This window comes from Pyxicephalus adspersus, chromosome Z, assembly GCF_032062135.1.
Source record: "Pyxicephalus adspersus chromosome Z, UCB_Pads_2.0, whole genome shotgun sequence".
In the NCBI taxonomy this organism is placed as follows: Eukaryota; Metazoa; Chordata; class Amphibia; order Anura; family Pyxicephalidae; genus Pyxicephalus; species Pyxicephalus adspersus.
In genome coordinates this window covers 67854355-67878091 of record NC_092871.1, presented here as the reverse complement: position 1 = coordinate 67878091, position 23737 = coordinate 67854355, and the positions used below count along the sequence as shown (strand labels likewise).

The 23737-nt window shown below is 37.4% G+C and overlaps 1 protein-coding gene across 5 annotated transcripts in view; it reads right to left on the bottom strand.

Annotated features, from left to right (window-relative positions):
• Positions 1 to 12689: 12689 nt before the first annotated feature.
• ABCA2 (ATP binding cassette subfamily A member 2) overlaps positions 12690 to 23737 on the bottom strand; it is a 175438-nt gene continuing 164390 nt past the window's right edge. For all 5 annotated transcript variants that reach the window (XM_072431419.1, XM_072431420.1, XM_072431422.1 and 2 more), the window contains 3 exons: positions 22595 to 22732; positions 21836 to 22042; positions 12690 to 20829 (listed from right to left, as the gene is read on the bottom strand). In XM_072431419.1, the coding sequence (XP_072287520.1) occupies positions 20794 to 20829; positions 21836 to 22042; positions 22595 to 22732 (381 nt within the window). In that variant the 3' untranslated portion in view covers positions 12690 to 20793. The remainder of the gene's footprint in view (positions 20830 to 21835; positions 22043 to 22594; positions 22733 to 23737) is intronic.

Below are 23737 nucleotides of genomic sequence, written 5' to 3'. Positions count from 1 at the left end.
TTTGCACACATAATGCAGCCCAAGAAAGAGACCCCCGAGTCAGGAACCCATTCATCCAACATTCATACATTACTCCACATTGATACTGGCAATTTATCAATACCCCTTTGGAGAATTTTTTAATAATTATATAGTAACTACCGTATTTTTCGCCGTATAAGACGCTCCGGAATATAAGATGCACCCAATTTTAAAGGAGGAAAATCTAGAAAAAAAGTTTCTGAAAGATTATTCCCCTTCTGATCACTCATGTGCCATTCATACCGGTATTCCCCTTTCTGATCACTCTAACTATATAACTGTAGCACATACCATAACCCCATTTACCAACAAGTTACATTAAATTACACATTTCATCCATGCTCACTAACTCTCGTATTTAATATCAATGTGAGCAAGTCTAATACCCACTACGAATTTACATGCTTCTGCCACCCTTGATAAAAAATAATGTCTTAAGTCTTTACACATTGTACTAATACAGCTTTCTAGTTCAGATGAAAAATTAAACAATATATACTCGGCTATAAGCTCTATAAGGCCAAAGGGCATAGGTGTGTAATATATTGTATGATTCACACAAGAGCTGTAGGTATCACTTAAGTGTATGAGCGGCACTTACACTATGGCCTTATTAATACATAACTAAATACTTATAATATAACTCTTTCACCATTACATATTTCCTAACACAGGTTTTCTTGCTGACGGTTGATCTACCAACTATGTTATTCATAAGACATTAAAATCCAAATTAACAATAACAAAAATCCATTCCTAGCAAATATTCTCTTGATACAAGTATTGCTTGATAACTTCTAGGGTTTGGATAGGGAGACCCAACACTCCTCTAGAAACCCTGTCATTGGCTACAATGAATTCAAATTGTTTGCTATTTTACTAGACAGTTTAAAGGACCTGTATAAGCATATTCATTGCTAATGTCATCAATATATTGTTGTAAAATGAAAGCTCTTCAATCCAAATGCCATCACAAGTATGAGTCCAGAATTCCAAACTTTGGTCTTTAGTGTCGCTTTATTATGGATCCTGGAAAGTAAGAACAAGAGCGGTATCAGATTCTTAGCATGTAATATCTACTTTATCAACATACAGCTATTATCCTCTGGTCTAGACTGTAGTCTCAATATACCCTAGTTGGGAGGCACTTGCAAGTTTTGCCTAAAAAAAAACAATATGTTGGTTCAAACTTCCCCCATTTGGTACCATTGTGCACCAGTACCACACTAGAACAAAATGGGTTTTATAGTCCTGATGAATGATTGTTAGGGATAAAGTATTGAGTTTTTTTGTTTCAATCGGTTTTTATTAATATTTACACATGTGATTACAAACATGAATGAAAAATATCACAATATACAGAGGAAAAAGGAGGGTCAAAATAACCTCCTGATCTCCCATGGATGACCATTAAGTTTAACACAAGTGACATTTTACAGTAAAAAAAAACAGTGCATATAAATATACATATATCCATCATTACAGCAAAACAGTGGGTGGAGACACACAATAAGAGAGGAAAAAGAATGGGTTTAGTATAAAACCACCCCGAACTGTAATAGAGTAACTAGCAAAACAAACATATGGGACTGGTTGTTCAAACTATGAACTCGTCTCCGGGTATACCGGAGGGAATGTCAAAAATGCACTTACGCAGAGATATGTGCAAGGGGAGGGGGAGGGAAGGACAGTCAGCTAGGTAGCCCAGGGGAGGGGTAAGGGTCAGACAGAGGAAAAGAGAGGGGGGGGGGCGTCCGACTGGCCCCGCGTTTGTGTACTCTAGAAATTACTACACGCCTCCAAGCATTTTGAACTATACTATTACTCCCGTTGATATTACTGCCAGAGAGCTTTAAATTGGGTAGATTCCTTAAACCAATCCCAGGCAGCCCATATCTGCTTATATTGATCCCATTTGTTGTCATCCTCCGCCACAAGCCTTTCTAAATGCTGTATCTTCTCTAGTTCTGTAAACCAGTCCTTAAGAGAAGGTGCCGTAGGCTGTTTCCATTTTCTGGGAATAATTGATCTGGTAGCCGTAAGGAAATGTCATATATATATCCCCATATATATATATATATATATATATATCTTAGTACCGTATATATCCCCATATATATATATATCTATATCTATATATATATCTATATATCTATATTTAATCAATCCTCTATTGTCTCCTGACCTTGTTGAGAAGGTCATTCATGATCCACCATGTTGGAATACTGTCTACTATTGTTGCTATTGTATAACATTTCAGTGGGATGCCTTGCACATGTCTCCCTTTACTCTCCCCTCCCCATAGAACAGAACAGGTTGTTCAGAAGAGAACACTGCACTGTGTATGTAAAGCCATCATTCTTAAACTGTCATCTGGAATCATCATGAACAATTGTTTCAGTGTATGTAGTATGAATAATTGTAAGATCACATATGTCATTTCATAACCATATTTGCATATATCATACATCTAAACAGGAACAGTAGATCCCCTTGAAATACTATGAACACATTTACACCTTGTATATAGCCACTTTGCATAGGCGGCAGCTCCTCATTTGTTTGAATGAGTGACTTGTCTCTGTGGGTGTCTTAGTTTCAGTATCTTCAGTAGCAAAAATGTTATGACCTATGTTGACATAAAAACTGAGGAATGACAAATATTCCAAGGGGTGTACACTGTGTGTAATTGTTAACCAAACAGCTGAATATCAGCAATGAACAAACAAGATCACACCTAGCTGTCCCACCCATAGGGTGCATGCTGCTCCAAAAGGAGGATACACAAATGGGGTCAACTGCAAGAATTACTTGATAAACCAGTTAGTTCTGGGATCCCGTCCTGCCACCGCAACACCAATCTTGGACTCATCTCTCCCATGGCTGGAGAGACAATGCCTCATTTCTGTACATTATACAGAAAATCTTGATTTGAGTTCTTACAGTTAATCTGCAGTTGCAAATTGCCCCAGATTCCAAGGACAATCTCAAGTCCGGAATGACCAACAGCTAATTTTGTTTTGTATGGGGGTAACACAGCAGGACACCTCCTGCTCATTCTTCTTTCTCTCCTCTCCATAGAACAAACAGCACTAGCAGTACTATCCTACAATTTCAAGCTACAATTGTTGATACTGTGTACATAGCTTTTACATTTTATCAAATGAACGTATGGGATAGTACTATCTATTTAAGTTATTGTTTCTGTTGCTATAATAACAAAAAAAAAAAAGCTGGGACTTGGGAGAACAGTTCATGGTGTTATAAGAGTTAAAACTGTTTGGGAGGTGTAGTTTACACTACGCACAGCGCCCTTTATAATTGGTATTAAGAATCACTTTTGGTGTTCAAGATTAGTGGTATTGTGCATACATAAGTCCATACATAAAGAATAAGTTCAGATGCTGAGAATTATACCCAACATACAGAACATGAGCACTAGTGTTATGCAATGTCCAACCATAGAAATAATATCAGATACTGACAATCAACACACCTGACATACGGAAAAAGAAAAGTAATGCTGCATGCTGCTCATACATACAGAATATAAACAGTTGCTGAGAATGGCACTTACCAAGCAAAAGAAGCAGTACTGTGTAGCATCTGTCCTTACAGAAGAAGATACACTGAACAAACAGAATGTGAGATGTGTTACTGTGCAGTGACCATATGTACAAAAGAGGAACAGATACTGAGAGTAACGCCAAAATACCAAATAAGGGAAGTAGTAATTTGCAGCATCGATCCATGCATAATAAGAACAGATTTTGAGAAACACACCGAGTATACAGAGGGGAAGTGCTACTCTGAAGTGTTGTATATAGAACATTTGTGCTACAGTTTGCCAATTCCTACAAGTTTAGATCCCCCTTCATCCCACCTCTATACAACCTTATATCTGTCAGAGATCTGCATTTCTCAGGCCAATCATTTGCCACTGCAGACTCCAAGGACTTTTTTCGTAGACTTAGGACACATGTATGGCCAAGTTATGCCCATTTACTCCATACTAACACATTGCATGTGTTGGAGCAATAAAGTGCCATTAATTTTGTATGGATACCCGAACAAAAGTCTACTCTTGCAAAAGTATTGGCGATTCAGGTGGAATCAACAAGCAGGCGATTAAAATATTTTAGGAGTGAGGAAAAAAAGTGTGTATAATTCTGTGTATAAAACAGAACAAACACACAAAAAAGAGCTTACTTGGAAATATTTTGCTTGGTTTAGCCAGTTATAGCTTTCAGACCCCCAGATTTATTATGTAGTAAATATCACATTTTAGTGGCAAGTGCCATTTCTGGATTTCTATTTTTCTGTGGGTGGCTCTGGCATCAGAAAACATTGGAAAATGTTTGTACATATTTCAGGTAATCTTAATATACTTGAAATCTGAGAGATTTTGTCTGCCAATATAGGTTGCTCATGAGTTGGTAAATTAAACCCTAGCCAAATTTATTTAAAAGTCTGGCAGTCATCCAAAGCTGTGTGCTGCTTTATTACCATAAAAAAAATTCTTCTGTGCTCACTTCTTTAATTTTAAGGTCAGCACACATGATAGATTTTTCTCTAGCAATCCAACATGCATTAATTCACCACCTGCTAATGGGGAATGTTGTAATCCCAGCAGTGGTGCTGCCCCCATGGAACAGAACAGGCTGCACACTTGCCTATAGTGTGATTATTTAAATAATCAATCACTCACTAATGAACATTTCAAAGGAATGTTTTAAAAACAATTGAGCATCTGTATAAGGTTTAATTATGTCATGGGGCCTGCCTTCAGGCCTATGACTTCATGGCTTCCTTGCAGTGTCAAATGAGATTCCATCACTGACTAGCGATGGAAGTTGGTGGTGCACAGAAAAAGACAAGCCCCATAATCTGTCTTTATACTATCTTCCAAAAACACTAGCAGTAGTTCAACTACAAATGTTGAGGTTCTACACAGCTCACACAATAGTTAGGGATCTCAGTACTTATTCTGGGTAAATCAGCTGTAGTCCATAAAGTGAAGTTATTGCAAGTCTAAACAAATTGAAATGTTCCTCTATGGTAGTTTTCCATTGTTATGTAATCCAATGAGGAGATTTTTGGAGCCCACAAGAACGTCATCCAGGGAGGGTTACTTAAATGAGTCATTTAATTAAAGGCGTCATTCCTAATTGTTCTCACCACACCCTTCACTGGCAGACTCTAATTTCCAACCAGAAACTATTGTACCAACCATGTTACCAACATTATGAAGCATCTGTCTGTCTCATGTCATTAAACATACAGGAAAGCAACAGAGCGCTTGTAACTCAATTACTTGTGTTTTGATACAATTTTTATATAATTATTACATAGATGCGAAATCTGCACAATATATTTAAAGGGATACATGCCCTGGCAAGCATGGACACAGTCTTAATATATGTATTCCTTGCAGTGATGTAATTTTTCCAAACAATAGTTACTGATAACATGTTTTATTTTGAGTTTTGATACACAGCTGCATGCTGAAATTTGATTTGCAGTGGAAGGAACTCAATGGTGGGCAAGGGAAGTGCACTACTGATACGTACCAAAGTTAAAGATTATCATTGTGAACAAGTAGAAAGCACAGATATGGTGTTACACTCCTTATGCAGAACAGCCATTTGTCAGGGCAGGAATAGGAACTAACTGAAAAATACTACCATTATACCAATAAGACAATAAATAAATGAATGAATGCTCTTTAAATATGTGGCTGATAGGACACTGTTATCCACTCAAGATTAGATTCTGATTATTATTAGATCTACAGGACAGCACTACACTTTGATATCCTAAATCAAGTTACATATGTTGCAAAATAGTTTTGCTGTTCTCTGATGTATTCAGGTACAGTTTTGCTTCCATGTAATAGGGACTGGATTTCAAATTCCTTTACTGATTAGACAAATGCTTGTGGGCTACAAAAGTAGAGGAGGCGACTTTACCCTGTAAATTTATAGTCTATATATTATTTGTAATCATCATTAATGGAACAGCTTGTGCAAGTTTTTTTCACATTGTAACATTAATCTGAATTAATTTTAGATCTGTAAAAGAAGATATATACAGCAATGATCTGAAAAGCTTTGGGTGTTAAAACTTGTGCCAAACGCAATTTTTCCCATTGTTATTCTGCAATAATGAACACTTTGTACCTACCAGGATAGAATTTCATTCTTCTTATTTGCAAAAATATATTGTACTGTTTTGATTGTACTGTTTTATGTCCACTGTGCAAGGTCACAGTGTGAATGTTTCTGTGTTTAGTTCCTGCTGTCTTTTTTATAATAATTTTTCTGATAGTTGCACCCACAAGCACTACACTTCCTTCCTGCTAAACCCAACCCTTTCTTATCCTATTAAGGTTTTAGGGAGATCTCTATAATGCCAATTATTTCTCTATGATATATGGAATCCTAGACTGTGGTATTGTTCAGCAAGAACAAATGTTTGTTTAGAATTTTTTGTTTATGTGCTTTGGACAGAGGTCACCAGAACACCTGTCTGTACTGGAAGGTTTTACTCCCCGGTCTTACTGATAACTGTAATATTTTGGATTCACTAGGACAAATATTGTGAATGCTCCCAGAAGGGGCATGAACATTAGTTTTCCTTATGCTATCCTAAGAATTAAGGTCTATGATGGTTGACATTAAAGTGAACCTACATAATAAGGTTAAAAAAGGCCCGTCAGTCAATAGTCATAAATAGGTTAAAAACCCACATCCCAAATGAGAGTGTTGCTTCAAAGTACCAGCATTAATGCAACCCATTCCTTTAGGGTGCACTGTCAAAGGGCAGCCCATTTATTGTAAATGACTGGCAAACCACCTTGGCATAACACATTGGACATGAACCATTCTGTTATACACAGCACTCTGCATTGGCTGCTACTGTACAACAAGATTGGGTTCCATTCACAAGAATTTTCCCAAATTAGCTGCTATAAAGTATGGTCCAATTTGCTCAAAAAAGGAAAAAAATCATGCTAAAATGTATCCAGGCCAGTGACTAAGAAAATACTCAAGCTAGAGGATTAGCATATTAGTCAGAGATCTAGCATTGCAGATTTGAAATAGTAGCTCCTATGTTCATTTAGGAGATGTTTACTTTAACCAGGTTTAGAGAGGAGGTAACTGTGGTAAAGATTACAGGCGTAATATAAATCTGTCACTCTAGGTGACGAGCCTATTACTAGCCTGACACTGCACCACAATGGAAAAGAATGAAGAACAAGTATGCAGACCTTGCATATAACTCTACCCCTACATTAGGAAGTGCCCAGACTTGTTCATCTGCTTTGAAGTAGTGTACATCTAAGACCGCGTCCTTGACAATCACTGGCTGCCAGCCAGTGAGCAAGTGAAAAATTTCCCCCAGAACTATGATTTATAGGGGGACAGGCCAATACATTGACCTTGGTCTACTGTATGTAAGGTCATCATTTGGGAGGTCTCTCTGTCTTACCATCACAATGATGAGAGCTAAATTACTCAGATAAGGCCTTCCAAGAATAGCAGTAAAACCCTACTGCACGGTTCTAACTACTGCACAATCCTAAACTAGTTTAAGGGACAATGCACTGAATTGGGTTATAGTAATAATAATATTGGTAAACTTTGGATCATAACTGTGGGTAGACATCAGCCTTGTCCTATTAATTGTTCATTGACAGAGAGACCTCTTTTGTGTTAAAATTGGATAGTGCTGTGTCGTTTGGCACAATACAAAAGAGCATAACAAGCATTAAAACTACTTGGAACTTTAAAGACCCCCAATATTTTGGGCTGATGGATTTTAAGTCCTATCCAGTCTTGTCCTTTCCATCCCTACTGTCCCTGGCCCACCAGATTGAATGGCGATTATAGCTACTTTCTCATGTGCAGAATTATACAACACATGCTAATGGAGACAGCTTCTCTTCTTCTAACAGGCCACACATATATACTGCAATGGGCTTGGACCTAATTCAGCAAATTTAGAGGCAGAACAGAAATGTAAAGTGTCTAAACTGGGACAGCTGTATACTTAATTGGTGTCACTCTTCTTCCCACCATTTGACATTTGTGTTCACATTCAAAGAAAGGATTGTAGTTGAGGTGGGGTATAGGAAATATTGAGGAGATTTAGAAGACTCACTATAGTTCAATAAACATAAAACCTTCTCTTTTTTTCTTGTTTCTTGGCCTGTAGGGTTAAAAAGTAGCTGCAGACATACTGATTACTCCACTATCACAGTCTAGCTTTCATTTTGCTGGAATGATTGTAGGGTATGATACAACATACTAGCTAAACATTTAGGGTCTAGAGCTCTCCAAGACTGGAGAGGATACTCTTGTATTGGAGAAGCTTGTTGATTCAGCAAACCTGGAATGGATTTTGTAAAAGTCATTTGCTATTTGTTAGCAAATGTTTTAAATCCTGGACCAGATGCATTCCAGGTTTGCTGGATCACCAAGCTTCACTGAATAAAGCGTATCCTCTCCAGTCATGAAGCACTTTAATAAACCAGGCCCAATTTCTATCACCCTTGTTGTGTGCACAATGGTAAATGAAAATTGTATTCCACCTCTGCTGTTTAATTGAGCCATAATTTTATCTTTCTCGCTTTTGTTTTAGTCCGTACCTTGAATAATTTATTTTACAATATAGTGCTACAAAAATGTTGGCACTATATAAATTAATAATAATTTATGGGGAGAAGCATATACAAGATGGATTTCCCATAAGCAATACTTAAAGCCAATTAATTAAATTCCAGTGTCAGTCTATTTTTAGTTATGGATGGATTGAGGCTAAGGTATAATTACTGTCAAGTCATCAGACCAAGAACTGAGAGTAAAATTGCTCAGTAGAACACAGGCAGCAGTAGATACAGTACATAGTATGTCCACACTAGAGTTCAGTAAAAATAGCTAGCAGGTAAAGTTTTATGAATGTGTATGACACCTGACCATAACACATTAACAAGCTCCATTTAAATGTCTAACAAAGATTTTCAGACCATGGTTCATTTTTAACCTTCGTAAATCCAGCAAAAAGCCCCATGTGCACAATGCCTGCTTTGTGGTTTGACCAGTTTAATGCGGAGGCACAAATTTGAACTCTGACCTAAACCCCATTGAAAAATGCAGATTGCAAGCCATGTCTTTCACTGCCACATTGGTAGCTGACCTCATACTAAATTATCTCACAGATTAATTAATACAAGTTCAGATAGACACAAGTTAAAATCTTGTGAAAAGGCTTAACATAAATGTGAAGGCTGTAAAAGCTGCAAAGGAAGGGGCAATAGCACATTAATAGTCATTATTTTAGAACAGAATGTCCAATGTAGGTTTGAAATTCCTGAGTCCACAAATATTTTCCCCAACATATAATTGCACAATCCTTTATCAGAAAATACAAGTCATCAATAATTATTATCAGAATAATGATTTGCAAATCAAACATTTCTGCGTGGAAATATTTAAATTGGAAATGGGCAAAACGCAAGGTCTCTTGGTTTGGTTATCTGGTGTGGGCTCCAGGTTCCATGTATGAAGAAGACCTTAAAGTGAAAGCATTCTGCCTGTGTTTGCATGCAATAAAGGAAACTAATTTCGAAATGGCACTGTAAAGCTGGACGCATAAATTACAAACTATTTCTAAAATGATAACTCATGTACAAAATACATGTTGAAGAAAATTAGAGTGGCTGACAATGGTCTGAAAATACAAATTCCCTGACCAAAACTGTCCTGAAATGCTTTGAATTACTGACCAGAAACCAACAAGAAAATTATAAAATCAGTTTGAAGTTAGAAGTCCTGAGCTACAAGTTCTAGGTTAGAGATTCAGAAAGTACTGATGCCCAAGGATTAGCATGCCAGTCAGGTATCTATTTTTTTTTCACAAGAAGACACCACCTTATCTATCTATCTATCTATCTATCTATCTATCTCTATCTATCTATCTATCTATCTATCTATCTATCTATCTATCTATCTATCTATCTATCTATCTATCTATCTATCTATCTATCCCTTCAATCAGTGTTTCTCAACCAGAGTTCCTCCAGAGGTTGTTAGGGATTCCTTGAGCATTTAGCAGTTTGTGACTCTCAGGGCAGTTTAAGTGACACCAATGGTCTTTTTGGCTACCTGTAAGGGTGACATTTTTCCTACTGTCCAGCAATGTAGGACACATTATTCCTACTGACCACCACACTAATGTACTGTGAGCTTTAGATATAGAACTAATAGAACCCTTTTAAATTGATTATTTAAATTGATATTGGAAGGTGTATTATGTTGAGGTGCCCCTGTTAAAGGCTGAGCCCTGACTACAAGAACACTATTCTAACACAATAAAAAAAAATAAAACAGTTATTCTCTTTACCTTGACAAAGAGTTGGATTTTTTGTTTCTCTGCCATGGTTCAACTTGCTTATACAATGTGCTGTGCAATTCTTTCCTTCCTGTGGTATTCCTTGCTGTATGTTGATCAAGGACTGACTTGGCTTGCCGAATAGCAGGTGTGAACACTGCCTTTGCTTCACCAAGCTACTTTTAGTGGCTGACACTCCCTTATGTGTCAAAAACCTGTACAGACCACATTCCTCCATACCACGTCAGGAAAGGATGCTGCTGCTGACACTTGATGTTCTAGTACAATCTGCTCATTCCACCCACTGCTTCTCCTGACCGACCACCCAAATACTGGTCACCCTGGGTGTCATTCCTGTTATGGATCAAATTCTTTTCATTATTATCAGACAGGTCATATGCATAATACCAATATGCTACCTGTAAATATTTTCTGATTCACCCAGGTGATCAGCCCAAAACCTGATTATATCCCTACTGGTATGGGTTAGTTGATTAAGTCTACTTAAAATAGAACTCCACCTAAATACTGTTTTATTATTTGAAGATGGAAGTGTTGGAGCCTATGTCAAGTTTTTATTGCTGACTGTCTCAATGACAAGTAATCTCCTCAAAGTGAGGTTAGCTAACACCTTACCTTATATAGGTTTTATTATGGGTTTTAAAGGCAGTGTATAGGTCAAACAAGTTATGTAAATATCATTCAAAAGAATTGTTATTCAACAGAAAAACAAAACAAAACTTAATAATCAGATAAAGTTCATGATAGATGTAACAAATAACATTCAATAGGCAATTGCATAAGCTGGCCAAAGGTCTACAAGAAAGATAAAATACATTCATTTTGAATAATATGAATAGGGCAGTCGTTTTTGTACCTACATGTTTTTCACGCACTTGCTTCTTTAGGAGAGGGATTTGGACTATATTCCCAGACGACTCACATGCAGAGTCAGTTTTTCAACTAGACCTCAGATGAAATTGAATCATAATCTTTCTTTTCATCCTTAATAACTGCAGGAAAGGTATTTCAGGATATTTTATCAGTCCAAAAGATGTCAACCCAACTAGGGAAAATATTCCAGGTACCCAAAGTAAGTTTATTGTTATACTTTACATAAAAGACGTGTGCCCTTGTTCTAATGTTCCTTGTAATCCCACCCTGTAACCCTTGAATACCAGTCCCCAATAATCAATGAAAAGGCTGTCCTTTTGGAACCCAAGCCTATGTCCCTTGTTTTCTGTGCAAAATCCACATTTGGTAGTTGGATACCAAAGGTCCCATTTTAGCAATTTCTTGTCAAATAAAGTCTTGTAAGCAACTTCTTGTTCTAATAAAAGCAGTTTAAATCCCCTCGTTTTTCAAGGTAATTTGCTACTGGGTAATTGGCTACAGAAATCAGGAAATCTCCCCATCAGGGCATGAATAGCTATAAACTTACCAACGGATTCTAATTCTTTTCCACAATAAATCTGTCGAGTGTGTTAATTATATCTTTCTGTGCTTCCTAACGATGAACGTTCAAAAGCCTGGCTAAATATTATATGTTTACAAGGAAACCTGCCCGATTTAAGGAAAATCACAAAATTCAGATATCCAATGATACCATTCATGAGTCAGCAACCCCACATCAGATGTATTCCACCTAGCCAGTCTGCAATGACAACTGTTTTTTTGATATATATTTTTTTAATTCGTATCATATGCCTTATTGTCGGTTGTCTTCTCAGGGTCAATAAGCATTACAGTGTTTCACTTGTCTTCAGCCACCACCCAGCCCAAAGCACGCTGTTATTTCACTCTAAAAATACATGAAGTAAACCATTACCATGACTTGAAATGTAAAAGTTTCTTGTGCAAAAACAAACATGGACCTACAAAAAACCCTCTACCTTCTTCTTCCTTCCTTTTTTTTTCTTTAATTCTCTTTTTAATTACATTTCTCATTACTTTTCACCCCTTTACTTTTTCCTGTTTTTTATCATCCATTCTCTTCTATTTTTCTTTACCATCTCTTTTTTTTCTTTCCTCTTGTTCCATATTGCTTCACTTTTGTTTATTTGCTTCTTTGTTCAAGAAGTACCCTTTTTAAATTCCATTCCTTTTATTATTCTTTTTTTTTCTCTTTCCACCTTGGTTCTCCTCCCTTGTCTTTTCCCTCCATATCACTTTCCCTTGCTTTTTCTTATCTCTGTATATCCCTCCAGATAACTTTTCTTTCCATATTCCTTCACCTTTCCATTGCTTTCTCATTAGTACTCTTTAACTTTCTCATCCATTTTTCTTTGATATTCATTTGCTCTTTATTTTCTTTTTCCTCTGTATTTCCTTCCATATTACTCCTACTTCTCTTATTTTCCCCACCATAATATATTCTTTTCCGTTTATGTTCCCCCACCTTTTTTTGTAATTGTCTTTTCCCTTCATAATTTTTTTCTTTTCCTTTCTTTTCATATTCGTTTCCCTTTTTTTTCTTCCTGTAAACTCTACCCCATTTTCTTTTCATTTCCCTCCATATTTATTAAAATAACTTTTCTTTTCATATTATCGTTGCTTTTCTTTCCCATCCATATCCATTAGCATATCTATTCTTTTTTTCCAATAATATTTTTCTTTCCCTTTTTCTTCCCTTCAGATGTCTTATCCATTTTCCTTTTCTTTTCTTTTCCCTCCAACTTCTATCACCTGTCTTCTTTCTTTGCATAATAATTCCTTCTTTCCTTCTGTCTCCATATTTACTCTTTCTCTTCTTCTTTCAACTGTTGCCATCTTTAAAACAACCAGATATGGAGGCATGTGCTTGATAATAAAAAGAAAGCAGATACAAAGCCAAGAGCTAAAGTAGTATTTATAAGGAGTAAACCACTGTAATCCACACCTTGAAAGGACTGGATCTAAGTACACAAAGGACAAAAAAGACTAAATATATTACAAGTGAACAGGGTGAGGATTTTACAAGGTATACACATTTACTACCTATCTGCAGGCACACCAAACACGGACTGTTTTGTTTAAACGTATCTGCTTTATTCCTACTCATTCAGATTCTATGGCATAAAAAAAAATTGCCTAAGAAAAATTATTATTATTTTTAATAATAATACTAAGAATAACAAGGATTTATATAGTGCTAACAGATTACCCAGCACTGTACATTAAATAGGGGTTGCAAATGACAGACAGATACAGACAGAATACACAGGAGGGGGAGAAGAGTAATTCATTGACATGGGCCATATTTTCATCATAATATTTGTGCAGACCAGAGGTTACCCATCAGTACTGAGGAACAGGGTGACTTAACTCCAATACACACTTATCCTAAGCTTTCCATATGTTTTTTTTTTCATTGGTCTTAAGGAAAGCTGGTCAATATGTCATGAGAAGGGTATCTTCACTGGTATGTGAGAATTCTAGTTGAGTGGCTTTGTTTTGGCACTATTATCTAAAGTTAGGTCACAGACCCAGAAATAACATGTCAATGTATCTCAGATTATCATCAGATTTTCTGATTTCTATACTTGTAATACTCCGTCATCAGCATAACAGCCAGGTAATAAATGTTCAGACATGGACTGGTCAGCATGGACAGCTACATTATTTACTCCACTACAGAATGACACAAAGACAGTCATTGCTAATATTAATTATGCAAATACAAAATTCTTGGTTCTTATGTTTATCCTTTTGCTTTAATACTGTGTGTCCCTCACCTGGTACAAGTATGAAAATACGGATGCCCGATATGACCTTAGCGATACAATCTTGTGAAATAGTAAATACATTCTATAGGAAGTGTTGACTTTTTTTAACATATTTTACTATGTAAGCATTAGATCTTTATTCAAGCACTAGCTGAAATAAAATGTGTTCTGTTGGATTACAAAGGACACATAAAATTAACGTTGTGTTTTGATAACCATAATTTAAAAAGTGCAGATGTCATGTGGAATAAGTACCCCCTCATTTTCCGTCATTTTAAATCCATGAAATTGGAATCTGGGGTTTCAGATAAGTGCCATTGATTAAAACCTCCTTAAGCATTATACATGGGGAACCAGTCTAATTAAACCTCAGATATCCAGGTTCTGCTGATATGTTTGCTATTGATCTGTGCGGTGTCATTATGCCAAATATAAAGAGCTCTGCATGGATCTCAGAAGAAGGGTTGTGAATGTCTAGGAGTCTGCAAGGATCAAGTTATTTTCATTATCTTCACTGTAAGGTAAATAATCATAAGTGACCCAGATTTCAAATGACCACACTTTTTTCTCATTTACAGCAAGCAGTACACTATATTGTTATTTAAAACCTATTTTTATTTTTTATGAATGAATCCTTTGATGTCAAAGGCAGATTGTGATGACACATCCAGTGCCTGACGTTACAGCGAACTGTATTTTGAGGTGGTGCAGAAATGAGCCCAGAAAAACCAAGTCCGATTAAATTTCTCAGCAGTTCTATCCCGGGATACCATAATTTCTTCCATGTTATAAATGTCAGCCGTTGTAACCATAGCTAATGGTCAGGTGAGTATCACCTTTCCAGTAGGTTGAAATGCTTGTCTTGGCAGCTATTTCCTCTTAGTCATATTTGAAATACGTAATAGGGCTAGCTCAGGTTTTCCCAGTATATTGATCTCAGTAAGTTTGTAAATAAGATCTGCTACACTGTTCCAGAAAGAGGCCAAAGACAGACATTTCCAAAAAATGTGGAACTGCTTTGCATCCCCAGTATTTTGGATCTGCCTGGGGGTATATCCATGGTAGTTTTGTTGTTGTCCTTTATCAATTTGCAATTTGTCTCCTGGTACTTGGTACAGATGGAGGCCTTCTGAACTGGTGCATAAGGTCTTGCTGAGATTCAGTAAATGTAACACAAAGGTCTTCATCCCAACTAACCACAAAATGGGGTACACTAGTGGATTGTGTAGATAAAAGAAAGTGATAGGCGTTGGATAGTGTTCCTCTAAGGAGGCCTGGTGAAGTAAATAAAGACTACAAGGGTAAAAGGGTTCAACAGAATTGGCTTGAATGAGGAAGTGATCTAAATAGGTATGTAAGCTGTATGGTACCCCAAGCACCCAGTGGGGGAAGGCCTGGGTTTGCAAAGTGGAGATTGGTATCCAGTTCCCCTCTCCCATGAAGTGGAGTGCACTTGAGGTGCCCTGTTGTATCCATGATTGGAAAAGGGGTCCGATGTTCCCGAAGGGAAATTCAGAGGTCCAAGGATCGGGATAATTGGGAGAGATAAGTTGATGAGGATTGAGAGTGAAAATACTTCGAGAGTATTTTCAAGAGTGGTCTCCATTAGTCGAGTACGTAGAGAGTGGTCTCCATTAATGGACAATTTAAAAGTGGGGAGGCAGCTGTAATTGGAACCCAGGCTAAGTTTCTATTGGAGTATCTAAAATTGTTTCTTCTAGTTGCACCTGTCCAGTAGTCTGACAAGGTGAATGTTTTGTTGGTACACTATTGGGTCTGGGAACTCTATGCCAACCCTCGGTTTAGGGAGTTGCAGGATTTTTAAACTTAATCTATGGGTATCAGGATGCTAAATATAATCTCAGTCATTCTGTGGAGAAGTGGGAGAGAAGGCATGACAATAGGCAGATTTGAAAGGCCTGTAGCAAGTAGAAAAGTCTAGGCATGACATTTATTTTTAGAATATTACATTTGCCAAATGATGTGAAGGCCAACTGTTTTCACTTTTGGAGATCTTTCTGCACACTATTAAGGAGTGGAAGAGTAACCAGGTATTTTAAAGAGGACTTGGTCCATTTAAAGCAGAAAATTGGTAGAAAATCTCTGTGGACCTCAGTGGAAAGGGAGATGGTATTATCTTGTGACATTTATAGATTTAGAAAGTTCAGGAAAAGGTTTAAGTTCTGTTAAAAGGTTGGGAAGGGTCGTGACAGGAAAGGTTATTTAAAACATTGAATAGTCAGCATAAGCTGCCACTTTGTGTTCTGTGTTGCCTACTGTCACTCCTAAACATTAATATTTGAGTATATATGACGGTGGAAGGGTTCTAGGGGGAGAATAACAAGTAGTGGTAATAAAGGGCATTTTGGGCTGGTACTGTTCACTATAGAGAGTGGTGTTGACAATTCCCCATTACCTCTAACTTGATATCTTAGTGAAAAGTATAGTGCCTGAATCCGATGTGAAAACCGATCGGGGACACTGAGATCGGTTTTCGGGGACACTGAGATAGTTCACTCTGGTAAATGGTTTCTCTGCATTTGTTGAGACCAAAAAAAATGGGATTTTATGAAGGGTAGCATATTCAATAAGATTTAAAGTACGTATTGTCCCTAGAATGGCATAAGGGGAGGGAGTGTATAACTGCAGAGAGTATGGGTGTTAACCTGTGTGCCAAGATACTTGCAAAGAGTTTTAGGTTGCAGAGATATAGGGTGGTAGCTTGGTGCATGATTGGGGGGAGGAAGGTAGTTGACCTTGTGATATGGCATTGTATGTTTGCGAAGTAGTGTCCTCAGCCTCTTGTGAAATGGGAATGGTAAATTCCTTTGGAAACATCCTGAACCCCCACCTACTAGATTGTAAGCCCTTCTGGGCAGGGTCCTCTCCTCCTGTATCACTGTCTGTACTAGTCTGTCATTTGCAATCCCTATTTACTGTACAGTGCTGCGTAATATGTTGGCGCTATATAAATCCTGTTTAATAATAATAATAATAATATTAATAATAACTGAGTGAAGGGTCATAATAAATCACCACCCCACAATATGGTACATGCGCCAATTTTTTCCATCAGTGATTTTCTTAGGCAATATACATAAAAAGGGCTTAAAAAACATGATGGGGGGAAAGGGGTAAAATTGCCATGCTTTCTGTGTCTACAGATTCATGGGAATTAATATATTTTTGTTGCCAAACAGCAAAGCAACTGTGTCTTCTTTGTTTCTAAATTTTACTTACTTACTATGCAGCTTTATCCTAAATTCTGACAGAGCATGAAAAGCCACATACCTCTGTGTGTGGTTAATGAAGTTAAAAAGGTGAGGCTGTATGATAAACTGAACAGCAGGAAAGGGGAGTTCTGAATGAAGCACAATATGAGGACACATTTTTAAAATTTATTTGTATATATTTTACTTTTAGATATTTTTTTTTATATTTTTTTGTATATATGAGTGTGCTCTATATACCTACTTTAAAGGACAACGGTATGATTTAGTAAAGTAGCCCTTAAAGCAGACCTATCACCAAAATTGTTGCTTTAAATAAAAGGATAGATGACACTTTTATATAAAGTAAAAATGATCTGATCTTCTGAAAGATAAGGCAATCTTTTCCCCCCCATTTACAGCAGGCTATGTCGCCCAATCTTACATCTGCACAGTGCGAGATTGGGTGATGTAGCCAGACGAAAGAAGATGGCAGGTGAAAATACAGGACCGCATCGATGAAAGCTCCAGGAGGATTGAGCGCTCTGCGGAAGTAAATCTACATTTGATTTTTTATTCTATGTATAGTTCCACTTTAAGTTAAACCACCCACCCTATGTATGATATTCACATGTCTTACTGTTCTAGCAATCTTCACTGTGTGGCTCTGTCTTCTGCTGCACAGTCTTTACAAGAAAAACACTCAGCCGACTCCTCTTCTACTGCACATGCAAAGTTCCAGCCATCCAACACAGTAAAGCTCGCTCATAGGAATAGCTGAGGCTACTGTAAAAAAGAACCAGGTTGGTTCAAAGGGTTGTGCTGCATCATACAGTGAAGATCAATTGAATAGTGACCAGGGTTGCTAACATCTTTCAAAGTGTGACTGACAAAATACGAACATGATGACCTAAAATAAGCCACCAAATCCTATTACAAACTAAAATGATCAGTATCTAAACAGTACAAACAAAAATGCAATACATTAATAATTAAAAAGAGTTAAAAAGGCAAAAATAATGTATGTAACTAAAGAAGAGCCTTAATATATGGTAAATTGAGAGCTTTGAAGTACTTGCTAACTTTTAGACGTTAACGAGCCTGAGGTGAGGTGAAAGAAAAAGGGCAACAATGATGTGAACCATAAATAAATAATGGAAAGCAAAATGCACAATGTTCAGACACAGTCTCTCCTTTTCCTATTCCATTACCTTTTCTATTCATTAAGCAAACTGACTAATTGAATTATATGAACATTTCCCAAACCATAAAAGAAAAATCATAAGATGTTGGTTTGCAATTTGGCCAAAATGTGCAAGATCACTACCCAGGCCAGGGGTCATCATGTCTTTTAGGTGTTCAAAGTAAACCTGTCATAAATTTACGGTTGCAATTGCAGCCTTTTTCTTTAAAAAATGCTTTTGCTTAGCCTTTGGTTTCAATTCAACTTCCTTCAGCATGAAAGCAGATCAGGAAAATCAGAAAAAAGTGAAGGTAATCAAGTATTGGGATCAGTATTAGGGGCAGCCTGGAAAACCATTGAGATAAGCCATCGGGATTTGTATCTTTCTCTTGACAGGCTTCCTTTAAAATGTATTTAGCTACATGGCAATTCAGCAGTCAGTGAGCTAAACTTCTCTAGTTAACCAGAATCAGCAGCATCCTCTATTGACAGACCTGTGTAATATTTTCTTCAACTAAAAATACGTGATTTGGGATAGGGGAAAGTGTAAGCAGACCACCTTTTGTGTTAGTAGGTCAGCAGCAACTTGCTGATCTTGCTATCAAGGGGGTGATTCTATAGCCAAAAAGTAAAGGGTCTGCTTGCAATCCTGCTGCTTGTGAGTTGTTACCAGAGAAAAGATTGTTCATGAGACATGTCACATGGGTTTACATTTTAGGCTCCTTGAAGTAAATTATGCTTTTGCCACATGGGGCAAATCAATGACTGCTCCATCAGCTGCCAGGAGCGAATAGAATATCCTATTTACCTTGCCCAGAACTAGACTTCCATCTGTAAAAGCATTGACTAACTTTGAGCTGCGATAGTGGTTCAGTACTAAGTATTTCCTTCCCATCCACCACAGCAGCCATATATACAGTTTTATCTGTTCCCTATGGCTGCCCAATGTACCTTCCCATAGGAGTGGGAATAAACCATTTTCCCTTGACCACATAGCATCCATATATCCAGTCCCCTTATCCCCACAACAGCCATATTTTTGCAATCGGGCCCCTAGCACAAGTGGGGAATGACCATAGAGTAGAGGGAAAGACATCTCAAGAGCAATCAAGAATTCTTCTCAACAATACCTCATACTCCATGTGGTGTGTCTGCCTTGCTCAACGTTACAATAGGCAGGATCTGAATTTGTCTCATGCTTAATGCCCCTTTACTAATGCCACTCCAGCCTAAGCTTTTTACTTCCCAACTAGAGCCTCTCCAGCTTGCCATAGACAAAACCCCACAAGGCTTAAACTAATTAACCTTTGGCTAGTGCCTCACCAGCTTTTCATTGACAGTGCATTGCTAGGACAGCTTTATTACCACTGGTTTTCCTGGTGAACTTATGCTTTCAAGCACAAAGGCCTCTATAGATGGGATAGATAGATAGGTAGATAGGTAGGTAGATAGATAGATAGAGCAGTCCGTATATATAAAAGTTGTTCCAACACAAGTAAAGGACAAACACCACATAAAGTGCACATATTTGGTCATTTTCATTTGCAGTTTTTGAAAAAGGAAAACCCAAAATAAAGCATTTTATTAGACACATACATTCCCCATGAATATTGGTAATTTTTTTTGGCAGTGCAGTTCCTAAAATGCCCACAAGGGTTTCTGCTGGCTGTGAGCACCCTCTGCAGAGACACTATATACAGTGGTTGGCACATAATATTGCACACAGAGATGGGGTGAAGTCAGCACAGAAAGTTGCAAATTAAAAGAAAAAAACTTCACAATGAAAAATGAATGTAATGCCCACAAAGCGGAGCAACATGTTTGCTGCCATGTCCTTAAAATAAAAGTGCTTTGAGGAGGCCAAAGTACTTTTTTTTTTTTACATTCCCAAAACATAATCGTTTAGAATAATCCTCTGCTAAGGCGAGTCTTGTCAGTTTGGTAACTACCGGAAGAAACTGAAGTGTCGGCCATCCTCGGGCACTGAGGCCTCAGTCTGTGGCAGTTTTGCAGCCCCTGGTTTAGTTTTTCAAGCAGCTGTGGGGGCCTGTTCTATCAGTCCATTTCAGAACAGCACCCTGAATTAAATGGTCAGTGGTATCGCAGGCATCCAAGACCAGGTCAGCACGTGTATGTTACAAGCACTACCGTCCAGTATGTCATTCAAAGGTCATCACTTCCTTTAACGCGCTACCCCAGGTTTGCTTTTGGGGTTGTTGTAAAACTGGGCAGTGGCCTGCAGCGTATTGGGTAGCTATTGTGTAGAGCGGAAAAAGGTTCCTTTTTAACAGAGCGTGTCTGTGTTGAATGATAACTGAGCCTTGGGGGAAAAAGAAAATGAAAGGACACTTGTTAGTTAAGGATGGCTGTGCTTAACAATAGTAAAAGGGCAACTAGTCCATTAACATACGTATAGCAAACACTTTTTTTTTTAAATTTTAGATCCAATATTGAAAAAAGGTTTTGCCTGGAGACATGCTTTTAAATAAATGCGTTGTTAGGAGACTCTCAAAGCAAGGGAATGTAATGTGTTTTTGAACCTGTACACTTTGGAGATCTAATCTCTCTTCCTACAGTATATGGCTAAATGGGTATTGAATGTTAACCTGTATTTCCTATATGCAGGTAACAGATTTATTTAAAACATTTGAAATTGTTTTTTGATTTAGTTGTCTGTATCCTATCAATTTCTTTAGAAGTATTACTTGTGGGTGTTTGCTATGCAGAAACAAAACTGAGCTAAAGCTTTATCCCTTCTTCTTCTAGTAGCTAACACCTTTTTACTAAGATGCATCACTGTAGAACAGCATTTCTTGAAATTTTTACCATGGGAAACCGTTGAAATAACTTTCAGGTCTTCGGGGAACTTTTGCTATAATTACTATATTCACAGATCACAGTACAGTGTGGTGGTCAGTGGGAAGAATGCATTTTATATTGCTGGCTGGTGGGAAAAATGTCACCCTTACAAATAGCCAAAAAGATAACTGGTGTAATTTAGGCTGACCTAAGAGGCACAAATTGCTCAAGAAACCCCTTGACATATGATTTGAGGGGGCCACAAACTGGCATCTGCCTGCAGCACAACATCTTCAGCTTTGAAGGTTCTGGTAAAGGTGCTTACACCCTGCATTCTAATATACTTTGTGCTAATGAACAGGCTTTTGGGTGATTCTCCACAAGCCAAAGCTAGAATGACATTCTGACACCTTACCCTTAAGGTAGGGGTAATGGCCGATGACTGCTATTATTAATTCCCTACTGTTTTTTTAAAACAGGGTTAGAAAAGTACCAATATAAACCATTAGACAAATCCCTGCATTTACCCGTTCCTCCTCAAAGCTGATGAGTCCCTCATCATCCGTCTCTAGTTCTTCAGGCTCCTCCACCACAAGGGCTCGCAGCTCTGTGGGTGTAGACCGGGGTCGAAGGAGACTTAATACTCGTTCCATGGGGGAGGGGACAGCACAAGCAGAGTTGGCCTCCTGCTGCTCCAGGTTGTCACTTTGCTTTTTTGCAAAGTTAACAAACACCTAGGAAGGAAACACATACTGAGTAATAACTATTTTTTAATTGCTCACCTTTGTTGCTGAAAATGCTGGTTGCCTGTGTGTCTAGTCTGCTGATTTTTTGGCTTTGCTACTTTTGGAATCCCTGGTCTGAAATAAGTTTGCAGATTCACTGTTCTGACTTATTTATTTGCTTACTTGGTATGGATCAGTAAATGAGCAAACCAACCTTTATTGAAAGTTATTGTACAATCATCTATGAAAATTTACTTACTAACTTAGCCAATGTCAAGAAATAGATTTAGTGGCACTAATTCAGAAGGCCCAAGGCACTGGTAGCTGCCCACTACCTTATATTTATCTTTGTAAATTTACTTACATTGTTTTGGTCAAACATGCATAGGTATGTACTATACTAAATTATTCTTTGAATTATTTACAGATATACAAATCAAGCAGAACCATTTAAAACATGGAACAGATTTTATCAGTCTAGTCTGAGGAAAACCATTAAGTTTGTCTTGGTAACTACATAAGTTATTTGCACTAAATGGCCTACACGGAAGTTTCACTTACATTGTCCAGAGTGGTCTGACTAACAGAGTAATCCTCTATTCCCAGAACATCCACCACTTGTTCCATTTTGCTGAAGACCTGGGCCAAGGATACCTGCTCTGACTTTAGCTGGTATTGAACTTTCGTGTGGTGCCTTTCCTGCAAAAAAACAGGACCAATTAAAAAAAGGCAAGATTGGTAAATGCTTAAAAAAAGCCCACAGTTACTAATCATCAGTTCCTGCTGAATATCCCCAAAAGAAAAAAAGTGGAGTTTAAAAGGATATCAATGAAAACCAGACCTAAAACTTTGCTGAAAACAGCATGAGGTCTCAGGTTGCAGTGAGTTCAATACATTCTATATAATTCACGGGTTCAGAATTACATTCACTCACATGGCTTCTAAGGATCTCTGCATGTGAAAAGTACACTTATTTGTGACTTACACCATGCTGTGACCATTCAAAATCTATTTAGCATACTCAAGGGAAAATCTGAACTCTTTAAAGACGTTTGTAACTTAGAATCTAATATTCAATTTAAAGTACACCTTTGTAGGAGATAGATAGCCATTTACCTATAGGGGATACCATTTCAGGCCCCTTTTTTGAAATAGTTGTAAATAGGCACACTCATATAAGGATTATAAAGAAGAACAAAAATGATTGGTCTCTGGCTGAGTTTGGATACTTTACAAGACAGTGATACATTACTGGAACACAGCAAGTAAAGGTAAGAATTACCCATTTTTATACTTCTTCTGGGTCAATATTTCAGAAAGAATTAAAAAAAATATTAGCATTGACATATTCAACATATTTGAAGAGGAAACTCTATAAACTCTTATAAACTTTTTGCTTTTTCAATCATTTATTTTAAAAAATATATTATTAGACATAATGATGTACTGTAAGACAAATCTGCATTTTCATTATTTTGTATATGAAAATGAATAAACTGACAATTTAATGTGTTATTTTTTAAAATAGTATTTCACTACTATAGTTAGACACTGTTTAACCTCCTTGCAGTTAAGCCCGACCTTCGCTTGGGTAAAAAAAAACTGCAAGGATGGTTAAGCCCGAGATTTTGTACATCCATACTTACCTGGTCCCCCGATCATCGTCCGCCGATCTCCCTCTCCAGCGTCGGGTGCCAGCGGGAC